The 12,572-nt window shown below is 46.3% G+C and overlaps 1 protein-coding gene across 1 annotated transcript; it reads right to left on the minus strand.

Annotated features, from left to right (window-relative positions):
- Positions 1–10,846: 10,846 nt before the first annotated feature.
- LOC140075576 (taste receptor type 2 member 39-like) lies at positions 10,847–11,776 on the minus strand. Its single transcript, XM_072121663.1, has one exon. The coding sequence runs from the start codon at positions 11,774–11,776 to the stop codon at positions 10,847–10,849; it is 930 nt and encodes a 309-aa protein (XP_071977764.1).
- Between the last annotated feature and the right edge of the window lie 796 nt (positions 11,777–12,572).

Here is a 12,572-nt window from a genome sequence, read left to right on the forward strand (position 1 = left end):
GCAATTTCACTTTGTCTATTTTGGTTTCTGACAGTGTCCTCCAGGCTGAGTCTGTAGCTTTTATTGTGTCCAGCTTTGCTGGAGGAGGGGGGTTCTGCCAGAGACTGTCTATTAGTCGGAAGAGAAGAGGCTGACCTGTAAATTGTTTCTCTATTTCTCTCCAAGACATAGTCATCTCTACGTTCCACCAATAGTATGTTTGGTCTAAGGTAGCTGCGAGATATTAGTCTTTTACATCCGGGTTACTAAGGCCCCCTGTAAGTTTTGGTTTAGTTAGGGTCTTATATGCTACTCTAGGTCTGTTCTCTTGCCAAATGAATTTTCTAAGTTGAGTTCTTACTGTGTTAAAGAAGGATTCCGGGATGGGAATAGGGATTGTTCTGAATAAATATAGAAATTTGGGAAGTATTAGCATTTTATATGTTGCAATACGCCCGCACCAAGAAAGAATATGTTTGGAGTAGTCCGCTAATTCCCTCGCTATTTTCTTTACCAGTGGAAGGAAGTTTAGATGGAACAAGTCTGCGGTCGGGTAAGTCAACTCTATTCCCAAGTAGGTGATTTGTTTAGTATGCCAATCTAGCTGAAATCTCGATTTTAGTCTGGTTAGAGTAGTCGGAGGAATGTTTGTTGGTAAAATCTGCAACTTGGTGTTGTTAATTTTGTAGAAAGATAGCGCGTCAAATTCCTGGGCTAACTTGAATATGTAATGAAGGGATCTTTCGGGATCTGATGACATTAAAATTATATCGTCCGTGAAAAGCGCAATTTTGTGCTCCTGCCCTCCTACTGTTATACCCGCTATCTCCGGATGAGATCGGATGGCTTCTGCCAGGGGTTAGGTCGAAATTACAAATATAATGGGGGAAAGAGGGCAACCCTGGCGAGTGCCGTTCAACAGGGTGAATTTTTTGGATAAAGTGCCATTGACAAAAACTTTGGCTGAAGGAGCAGAGTAAAGTGCTTTAATAGCCATAAAGATATGACCTTCTATCCCGAACTTACGAAGCGTCGCGAAAATATATTCCCAGTTCACCCTGTCGAACGCTTTTTCAGCGCCTATAGTTAAAAAAGTGGCAGGGGTTTTCCGTAATTGACATATTTGCATGAGGTTGATAAGCCTGCGAGTATTGTCTGAGGCTTGGCGGTTGGGGGTAAAACCCGCCTGGTCGGGTGCTATTAGCGAGGGGAGAATTTTTTTAAGCCTGTTTGCTAGGAGCTTAGCATAAAGTTTAATATCCTCATTTAACAATGAGATTGGACGATAGTTTGCAGTGTTGTCTGTGGGTTTACCTGGTTTCGGTATAGTCACTATTAAGGCTTCTAGCATTCTTTCTGGCAACTCTCCCTGCTTTGCAGCTTCCTCAAATACTCTTAGAAGGAAAGGCGTTAAGGCTGGGGAGAATTTCTTATAGAAAGCTCCTGGGAGCCCATCTGGACCTGGTGATTTATTGTTTTGGAGGGATTTAATTGTCCTAGTTAGTTCTGTCTCTGTGATAGGGGCGTTGAGGGTTGCCAATTGTTCTGGGGTAACCTTGGGTAGTGATAACTTGTCTAAGAAATTCTGGATATCTTCCTGGGATGAGATCTTATTGGATTGATCATCTTTTAAATTATAAAGTCTAGAATAAAAGTCCATGAAAGCATTTGCGATGTCTCTTGGGGACATAACTTTGCCCCCTGTCTGTGGGTGGTGTAAATATGGAATCTTAGTTTTCAATGCCCTTTGTTTAAGTCTCCTTGCTAGTAGGGCTCCCGCTTTCTGATCCTGAGAATAATAACGCATTTTAAGTTTTTGAAAGGAGCGCGTGTATGTATGCAACATGAGGTTCCTTAAGTGTAGTCTCAGATTGTTTAGTTCCAAAGTTCCCTATCTTTATGAATTCTCCCTGTGCGAATCCTTTCATCATTATCCATACAGAAAAGATATTGGCTTCCCCCGTTGTCATTAAATCTTAAAAATTCTCTCATTATAGTCTGAGTGTTTGTCTGAGATTTTAACCATCACCGGGGCATGATCTGACGAAAGAGTGGTCCCGATTTCTGAAGAGATGACTTGATCAATCATCTGTCTGTCAACTAAAACAGAATCAATGCGAGAATATGTCCTGTGTCTGGGGGAGAAATATGTGTAGTCTCTTTCCGTTGTGTGTTGTATGCGCCAGATGTCGTGTAGATCATTTTCCCAAAGTAAGCGGTTAAGTGTGAAAGATCTGGAGGGGGTAGTAGAGGAGGTATCCATTTGGGAGTGGTTAATTGCATTAAAGTCCCCACATATTATTAATAGACCTTGTTTAGTCTCCTGAATTTTTTTTTAAGAGTTTCCTAAGGAAGGGACCCTGTTTGGTGTTTGGGGCGTAGAGATTGACTAATGTGTATTGCAGGTTGTTTATCTTACAGATCAAGATAATATATCTGCTCTGGGGGTCGATAATTGTTTGTTGGATATCTACTGCTATAGATGATTTGAATGCTATAAGATCTCCTCTTTTTTTTATGGAAGGAGGAAAAGATAATGTTTGGAAAAGATGTGTGAGAGATTTTGGGTGGATTTGAGGAGCAAACATGTGTCTCCTGAATACATAGTATATCACTTTTTTGTTTCTTTGCCTCGTTCCATAATTGGGCTCTCTTAAACGGGCTATTGAGCCCTTTAGCATTAAGAGAGAGTAATGATACTGCCATCACAGGTTTTTAGTGAGGTGCTACAGATTAGGGCTTTGACATTTTCAAGGCGCATTAGATTATTCATTACAACCTCATAGTACAATATATAGTACAGAGTATGGTGTAGTGTACATGGGCAAACAACAAAACACAATTTAATAGTGCACAAACACATTAAGGGAAGACAAAAAAAAATTCTGTACCAACGGTTTTTCCAGGTACCACACTGGGGATAATCAGTCCTCGTGGAAACGTGAGGGCGATCCAATCGGCTCCACCACAACTTGTATTCTTCATGTATGACTCTTCTTCCTCCACTCTGGATCTAGTCGTTTAGGATTTCTTGTTGGCGCGTTCAGTTGCAGTTCCGGTCTGGGAATGCCCCAGTTATCCAAAATTGCCAGGCCTTCCTCTACGCTCCTTATGGCGATGATATTGTTCTGTCTTTTGACCAAAACTCTAGTGGGGAATCCCCATCTGTACGGGATATCATGTGCTCTGAGTGTAGAGGTTATGGGGCTGAAGCTTTTTCTAGCCTGGAGAGTGGCCGCAGACAAATCTGTAAACAGCTTGATTGATTCATAAGGTGCAGGCAATGTGCTGAGCCTCCTAGTTTGTGCCAGCAGCTGGTCTTTAACATGGTAAAATGTAAATCTGGCAAGCGTGTCCCTGGGAATCGTATCAGGCAAATTATCTGGCTTAGGCATTCTATGAGCACGGTCTATACTGAGTTCATAGTCAGCTAAATCAGGGATGAGAGCTTTTGTTAGTTGCTGGACGTATGGCTTGAGTTGAGAAGCAAGAACTGACTCTAGAATGCCTCTGATCTTTAAATTGTTGCGCCTGTCTCTGTCCTCATTGTTGATGAGCTTTGCTTGTATTGCTGAGACAGAGTCTTCTAAGGCATTATGAGCATCAACAAGTTAATTGTGTGAATTCGTAAAAGACGCTAGCTTATCCTCAGTATGTGACACTCTTTCTCTTAACTCCACAATAGAAATCTGCATAGGTTTGATAAGAGCAGACAGATCCTTATGCAAAGAGGAGCGGAGAGCTATTAACATGGACATGAGAGTGTGCTCAGATGCTGCTTTATCTGAAGCTTGAAAAGTGGTAAAAAAATCAGATTGGTGCATATTATCAGAGTTCACCTGGTATTGCTGGGCTTGCTCTTGTGTTTTCACCCGCTGCTTGGCCGGGCTGTCTGTAGGGGAGCGAGAGTCTCCTGATGATCCCTGTCGGGGAGATGCTAAGGCTGATGAGTTGTCCTCCAGCTGCAGGGTTAATGGCGGCATGCTGCATTCTTCTTCTACCTGCGCTGGAGAGGGGGCTGTAGATGTGCGGCGGGAGCCCGTTTCAGAACTCCAGCTATCTGGTATGTCAAATGCTGGCGGTGAGTGGTTGCTTACTGGAGGGACTGAGCGAGCCTTGCGCTGTGGCAGGCCACTCTATTGCGCACCGCTACTTGCTGAGGCGCCGGCTGCGGCGCCATTTTGGTTCCTCGTGGCGCCTGGCGGCAGTTCAGGGGGAAAGTAGTGCCCGATCTGCCTCCCTCCCGGGTCTTTCACACCCCGCTTTCTCGCAGAGGTGGAGGGGAGTGAGGTGGTCGCTTTGCTGGGCATTGTGCCCTCTGATCGCTGGGAGAGTCGCTGCCTGGGTAGTAGTGGAGCCGGAGCGCTTTCTTCACGCGGCCATCACAGTCAGCGGCCAAGCCACGCCCCCCTTTATGTAATTGTTTTGATAAAAGTCCAGATAATTTTGATGGATTTTTAAACAGAAAACTATTGATAAATCCAAAGCCAAAATTTGTTCTTATTTGTTCTTAGGATCAAAATCCAGACATCTGCCAAGACTTCATGTGTGACCCTGGAGAAGGTGTCCAGAAGACTTCATGTGTGACCCTGGAGAAGGTGTCCAGAAGACTTCATGTGTGACCCTGGAGAAGGTGTCCAGAAGACTTCATGTGTGACCATGGAAAAGGCTTCCAGAAGACTTCATGTGTGACCCTGGAGGAGGTGTCCAGAAGACTTCATGTGTGACCGTGGAGGAGGTGTCCAGAAGACTTCATGTGTGACCCTGGAGAAGGTGTCCAGAAGACTTCATGTGTGACCCTGGAGAAGGTGTTCAGAAGACTTCATGTGTGACCCTGGAGAAGGTGTCCAGAAGACTTCATGTGTGACCCTGGAGGAGGTGTCCAGAAGACTTCATGTGTGACCGTGGAGGAGGTGTCCAGAAGATTTCATGTGTGACTCTGGAGAAGGTGTCCAGAAGACTTCATGTGTGACCCTGGAGAAGGTGTTCAGAAGACTTCATGTGTGACCCTGGAGAAGGTGTCCAAAAGACTTCATGTGTGACCCTGGAGAAGGTGTCCAGAAGACTTCATGTGTGACCCTGGAGATGGTGCCCAGAAGACTTCATGTGTGACCATGGAGAAGGTTTCCAGAAGACTTCATGTGTGACCCTGGAGGAGGTGTCCAAAAGACTTCATGTGTAACCGTGGAGGAGGTGTCCAGAAGACTTCATGTGTGACCCTGGAGAAGGTGTCCAGAAGACTTCATGTGTGACCCTGGAGAAGGTGTTCAGAAGACTTCATGTGTTACCCTGGAGAAGGGGTCCAGAAGACTTCATGTGTGACACTGGAGAAGTTGTCCAGAAGACTTCATGTGTGACCCTGGAGAAGGTGTCCAGAAGACTTCATGTGTGACCATTGAGAAGGTTTCCAGAAGACTTCATGTGTGACCCTGGAGGAGGTGTCCAGAAGACTTCATGTGTGACCGTGGAGGAGGTGTCCAGAAGACTTCATGTGTGACTCTGGAGAAAGTGTCCAGAAGACTTCATGTGTGACCCTGGAGAAGGTGTCCAGAAGACTTCATGTGTGACCCTGAAGAAGGTGTCCAGAAGACTTCATGTGTGACCCTGGAGAGGTGCCCAGAAGACTTCATGTGTGACCCTGGAGAAGGTTTCCAGAAGACTTCATGTGTGACCCTGGAGGAGGTGTCCAAAAGACTTCATGTGTGACCGTGGAGGAGGTGTCCAGAAGACTTCATGTGTGACCCTGGAGAAGGTGTCCAGAAGACTTCATGTGTGACACTGGAGAAGGTGTCCAGAAGACTTCATGTGTGACCCTGGAGAAGGTGTCCAGAAGACTTCATGTGTGACCCTGGAGAAGGTGTCCAGAAGACTTCATGTGTGACCCTGGAGAAGGTGTCCAGAAGACTTCATGTGTGACCCTGGAGAAGGTGTCCAGAAGACGTCATGTGTGACCCTGGAGAAGGTGTCCAGAAGACTTCATGTGTGACCCTGGAGAAGGTGTCCAGAAGACTTCATGTGTGACCCTGGAGAAGGAGTCCAGAAGACTTCATGTGTGACCCTGGAGAAGGTGTCCAGAAGACTTCATGTGTGACCCTGGAGAAGGAGTCCAGAAGAATTCATGTGTGACCCTGGAGAAGGTGTCCAGAAGACTTCATGTGTGACCCTGGAGAAGGTGTCCAGAAGACTTCATGTGTGACCCTGGAGAAGGTGTCCAGAAGACTTCATGTGTGACTCTGGAGAAGGTGTCCAGAAGACTTCATGTGTGACCCTGGAGAAGGTGTCCAGAAGACTTCATGTGTGACTCTGGAGAAGGTGTCCAGAAGACTTCATGTGTGACCCTGGAGAAGGTGTCCAGAAGACTTCATGTGTGACCCTGAAGAAGGTGTCCAGAAGACTTCATGTGTGACCCTGGAGAGGTACCCAGAAGACTTCATGTGTGACCCTGGAGAAGGTTTCCAGAAGACTTCATGTGTGACCCTGGAGGAGGTGTCCAAAAGACTTCATGTGTGACCGTGGAGGAGGTGTCCAGAAGACTTCATGTGTGACCCTGGAGAAGGTGTCCAGAAGACTTCATGTGTGACACTGGAGAAGGTGTCCAGAAGACTTCATGTGTGACCCTGGAGAAGGTGTCCAGAAGACTTCATGTGTGACCCTGGAGAAGGTGTCCAGAAGACTTCATGTGTGACCCTGGAGAAGGTGTCCAGAAGACTTCATGTGTGACCCTGGAGAAGGTGTCCAGAAGACGTCATGTGTGACCCTGGAGAAGGTGTCCAGAAGACTTCATGTGTGACCCTGGAGAAGGTGTCCAGAAGACTTCATGTGTGACCCTGGAGAAGGAGTCCAGAAGACTTCATGTGTGACCCTGGAGAAGGTGTCCAGAAGACTTCATGTGTGACCCTGGAGAAGGAGTCCAGAAGAATTCATGTGTGACCCTGGAGAAGGTGTCCAGAAGACTTCATGTGTGACCCTGGAGAAGGTGTCCAGAAGACTTCATGTGTGACCCTGGAGAAGGTGTCCAGAAGACTTCATGTGTGACTCTGGAGAAGGTGTCCAGAAGACTTCATGTGTGACCCTGGAGAAGGTGTCCAGAAGACTTCATGTGTGACCCTGGAGAAGGTGTCCAGCCATAATGTAAGTACTAGAATAGGACTAATGAGGTCTTATATATTGTATAGATTGTATATAGCACTGTTGGATAGCACTGTGTGCACTGCGGTCTATTCATGATGTGATGACATCCTCAGTACACACACAAAGCTCTGGAAATACTGTCTGTGGGGGCTATGAGAAGCCCATTATATCTTGTGGGTGGAGTAAGTACATGTTAAAGGAAATCTGTCATTTGTTTTTATGCATTGTGAAGCAAACATACCTTGAGAAAGCTGAAACATATCTTGTTTAATCCCTGATCCGAGTGGTTCAGCTAAAAAAAAACAATTATAACATTATGATAATGCGGTTCCGTTGCTCCTGTGGCAGCTGCTCCAGCATGAGACTAAACACCTAATGACTTCATACGCAAAGCCGATAAATCAGAATAAAAATATACAATAAAACATGGTAAATAGAGATGAGCGAACATGCTCGTCCGAGCTTGATGCTCGGTCGAGCATTAGGGTACTCGAGACGGCTCGTTGCTCGGACGAGTAGTTCCCCTGCTCGAGATCGAGCATTTAATTAAAAAAACACAGTGAAGAACAATGAAGAATAGAATAAAAACAGTGAACACAGTGAACACAGGATCATTTAAGTGAAAAACACAGTGAAGAACACAGTGCAGAATAGATTACAGATGTTCGGCACATCTGCTTACTTGTCGGGAGATACGCGCGGAACGGAGCGAACAAAATAGCATGTGAAGAACAATATATATGTGTGAAGAACACATTGCAGAACACGGTGAGCAGGACGGAGACACCAGGGAGCAGCACAGAGACACCGGGGAGCAGCTAGGAGACACCGGGGCAGCGGCAGCACGGAGACATGGGGCAGCGGCAGCACGGAGAGCAGCGGCAGCGGCAGCACGGAGACATGGGGCACGGAGACATGGGGCACGGAGACATGGGGCACAGAGACATCGGGGCACGGAGACATCGGGGCACGGAGAGCAGCGGCAGCACGGAGAGCAGCGGCAGCGGCAGCACGGAGACATGGGGCACGGAGACATGGGGCACGGAGACATGGGGCACAGAGACATCGGGGCACGGAGACATGGGGCACGGAGACATGGGGCACGGAGACATCGGGGCACGGAGACATCGGGGCACGGAGAGCAGCGGCAGCACGGAGAGCAGCGGCAGCGGCAGCACGGAGACATGGGGCACGGAGACATGGGGCACGGAGACATGGGGCACAGAGACATCGGGGCACGGAGACATCGGGGCACGGAGACATCGGGGCACGGAGAGCAGCGGCAGCACGGAGAGCAGCGGCAGCGGCAGCACGGAGACATGGGGCACGGAGACATGGGGCACGGAGACATGGGGCACAGAGACATCGGGGCACGGAGACATCGGGGCACGGAGAGCAGCGGGGCACGGAGAGCAGCGGGGCACGGAGAGCAGCGGATCCCGGGACAGCGTATCTCCCGACAAGTAAGCAGATGTGCAGAACATCTGCAATCTATTCTTCACTGTGTTTTTCACTTAAATGATCCTGTGTTCACTGTTTTTATTCTATTCTTCACTGTTCTTCACATCTGATAACTTGTCGGGAGATAATATACGCGCGGAACAGTGAAGAATAGATTGCAGATGTTTGCATACATCTGATCACTTATCAGAAGACATTCTTTTTCAATTAATTAACACATTTTATTCCCGAACCATGGTCCCTTTGAAAAATGCTCGAGTCTCCCATTGACTTCAATGGGGCTCGTTACTCGAAACGAGCACTCGAACATCTGGAAATGTTCGGCTCGAGTAACGAGCACCCGAGCATTTTAGTGCTCGCTCATCTCTAATGGTAAACTTTATTACTGATAATCAATGTTACATAAAATACAGGCAGTCCCGGGGTTACATACAAGTCGGAACTGTATATTTTATCATTGTAACCCCAGCCAGAAGTTTTTTGGTCTCTGAGACAATTGGATTTTAATAATGTTGGGTTGTCATAAGAATCAGGATTAACAATAAATCTTTATTACAGACACCGGTGATAACTGTTAGAGCTGATCATCGTAGCCTAAGACTAAAGTACAGGAAATTACCAACATCCAGAGATCCGTTTGTAACTAGGGGTCGTATGTAAGTCGAGTGTTCTTAAGTAGGGGACCGCCTGTACAGTAAAACTGCAGGCAGTGTAAAGGGACAGACAGACAAAAAGAGAGTACACACAGTTCAATCAAGGTAACAATAGACACTAAGTATTCCCAGATAAGTATGGCTACGGAAAGTAAATGGTGGACACAAATAACGCCACCCACACCTAAATCCGCAGTAAAATAACATAAATCCAAAGTGGAGGCTTAGGGAAAACAAATATGCAATACAGACCAAGAGCGTGTGTACCACCCGACACGTGTTTCGCACGATAGTCTTCTTCTGGGGGGAGTTCCAGCATGAGCCAAGAATACATCATCACTGTGTTGTCCCTGACAGGTAGAAGTAATCAACCGCTGCACCATCATTATTATGGGATGTGTTATTTATACTGTACAGAAAAAGAGGGAAGAGTCATAGAACGTAGACATGGAAGTGTCCTTGTACCACCTCTCACCTGAGACATCTCCTGTGATGAGACATCCAAAGACATCTCCAATGATAAGACGCCCTGAGACGTTTCCAGTGATGAGAAGCCTCGAGACATCTCCTGATATGAGACACCCTGAGACATCTACAGTGAAGAGATGCCCTGAGACATTTCCAGTGATGAGATGCCCAACACATCTCTAGTGATGAGACGCCCTGTGTAATCTCCAGGTACGAAACCCCTGGGGACATCTCTAGTCTTAAGACGCCCAGGACCTTCTCCAGTGACAAGATCATCAGTGATGAGAAGCCCAGTGTAATCTCCAGTGATGAGACATCCGGAGACATCTCCAGTTATGAGACCCCTGGGGACATCTCTAGTGATGAGACGCCTGGGGGCATCTCTAGTGATGAGAAGCCCCATGTAATCTCTAGTGAAGAGACACCCAGGGACATCTCTAGTGATGAGAAGTCCCATGTAATCTCTAGTGTTGAGATGCTCAGGACCTTCTCCGGTGACAAAATCATCAGGGATGAGAAGCCCCGTGTAATCTCCAGCGAAGAGACATCCGGAGATATCTCGAGTTATGAGACCCCTGGGGACATCTCTAGTGATGAGACCTCTGGGGACATTTTTAGTGATGAGACGCCATGAGACATCTTTAGTAATGAGATGTCCAACACATCTCCAGTGATGAGACGCCCTGTAGACGCCTCCAGTATGAGATGCCCCAAGACATCTTCAGTGATGAGACACCCAGGACCTTCTCCATTGATAATTTAATGCAGAATTTGGAATGTTTTTAATTTTTTCCTTGAAATACTATTTTATGTTTTTGGAGTTACTTATGTTTGCTGACGTCCTGTTAGGGGTTAGGAGCTGCCTGGGACTTTATTATTTCTATGTGTATCTCCCAATACATTTGATAAACTCAATAGACACCTGCGGTAAGTGGATTAGATACTTTGACAGCCTTACTGTTTAGGTGGATGCATTAACACATCTACATTTTTGGTGGATTAGATACATTCACAGCCATAATTGAGTTCAACTTGTCTTTGACTATTTTTAGTCTATTGGTTTTAAACTCTTGAGCAGAAATGAGATTATTTTCACATTCTAGACGTGTAAAATCTTCCGGCGGAGTAACATAAAGTTTACGAGCTCCTCCCATTCATTCAGCTAACAAGTTGGTGCCCAGCAGGAAACGTGCCATCTCCTTCCAGGCGTCTTTCAGTCTGGGATTACCAAGGATGAGGAGGACAGATTGTACCGGGGGGAAGAAGGAGAGAAGAACCAGAGCCACCCAGAACCCCAACCGAAGCTGGACAATAATAGCAAAAAAGAAAATCAACATCACAGTATAAAAGATGACATAGAAGAAGAGGAAGTGGGTCATTCTGGCCACCACCAGCTCATATGGTGTCAGGTGTCCACGGTCCACTCCACTCTCCATGCTCCTCCCCATCCGATGACTGTGTTGTCTCAGTGTCCATATGGTGGCCGTGGTGGAAATGAGTAATATTATAAAAGGGGCAGAAGTTACGGAGAGGGCAGCATTGTTAAATTCTGAGCTGTTCTCTGCCAGCACCTTCATGACCGATGGACGAGTCTCCGTAATGTTTCCAGGACTTCTCTGAGGAGAAACGAGGAGGACACAGCTCAAGATGCTATGGATGATAGACACTACTTGAAGCACCAACAATATCCAGGGAACAATAGAGCTGAGGTGGAATTTGAACCAAGAAAGACATCGGATTTGGGAGATTTTTACAAAATAGAAGACTCCAAGGCTGGCCGTAAGCCAAGCACAAGAGCAGATGTTATAGAGAACCAGCATGATATACAGGAAAGACCAGTCAACCGTGGTGGAGGCTCGAAAACCAATGAAGTCATCCAGCAAACCAAGAGATATCTGGACCTCGTAACCTATATCCAGAATGCCGAGCCACAACAAGATCTTATTGCTGCTGCTCAGGTTTTTCTGTCTGTAGAAGTCATGGAAGATGGCACATAGAATAAAAACATAGTTACATAATCCAACAATTGTCTCCAGAACCAAAATGATGACAGGAACCACAACATTCATGTTGTTACTTTCCATGATCTCAATTAGAGTCTCCTCAGTGATGTTCTTCAGAATGTCCAACACAACGTTGTGATCAATAAAATAGACCAATAGAAATGTATTGATCTATTGTCCAGATGTGATGACCCTGTAAACCTCTGGGCACGTCCTCCTCTATCCAGTGTGGAAGAAGGCTCCACCGCTCATGGGTCCTGAAGATGCGTCTGGTCCATCCACACTACTTCATCCAGCTTTGAATAGCTGGTGAGGACCATTGACAGATCCTATTTGAAATGTGGTTCAGGAAAGGACATCCTCCTAGAAAATTAATTTTACATGTATGCAAATCCTCACAGCATTCAGTTCTTACCGACCCTCTTAAGTAACACCAAAACCAGTCTGATGGTATGCAAACAATTTCCTTTACTTGTGTAACCGTCACGTGTGGCCTTGTCCTGAGTCCCATGTCAGGAAACTTTACATACATGACGTAGCCTCCAACCCACAACCAAATGTGTTATTCTAGCGCTCCTTCATGGTGGCTTCACCTCCTTCTCCAGGGTCAACACGTGATGGATTGCTAATGATCTACTCAAATATGTCAATGTACATCACTGAGGTGACCAGAACCTGGTCGGGTTATTATGACTTGTCCTGAAAATGGTTTCTGAATTGACAAATCCAATAAAGGAACTGGCAACCAACCAGCAGCAACTCCAGGAGAGGAGCCATGGACATCTACAGTATAAGTGGATGAGACCCTGATGTGATATAGAAGCTGCCTCCCATCCATCCTCTAATTGTGGAATCATCACACAGAGTTTGCTTTAAT

This window comes from Engystomops pustulosus, chromosome 8 (assembly GCF_040894005.1).
Source record: "Engystomops pustulosus chromosome 8, aEngPut4.maternal, whole genome shotgun sequence".
Taxonomy (NCBI): Eukaryota; Metazoa; Chordata; class Amphibia; order Anura; family Leptodactylidae; genus Engystomops; species Engystomops pustulosus.

What these genes read in the sequence shown, in the direction of transcription:
- LOC140075576 (XM_072121663.1), bottom strand. Translation starts at nt 11,776, where the DNA reads ATGGAAAGTAACAACATGAATGTTGTGGTTCCTGTCATCATTTTGGTT.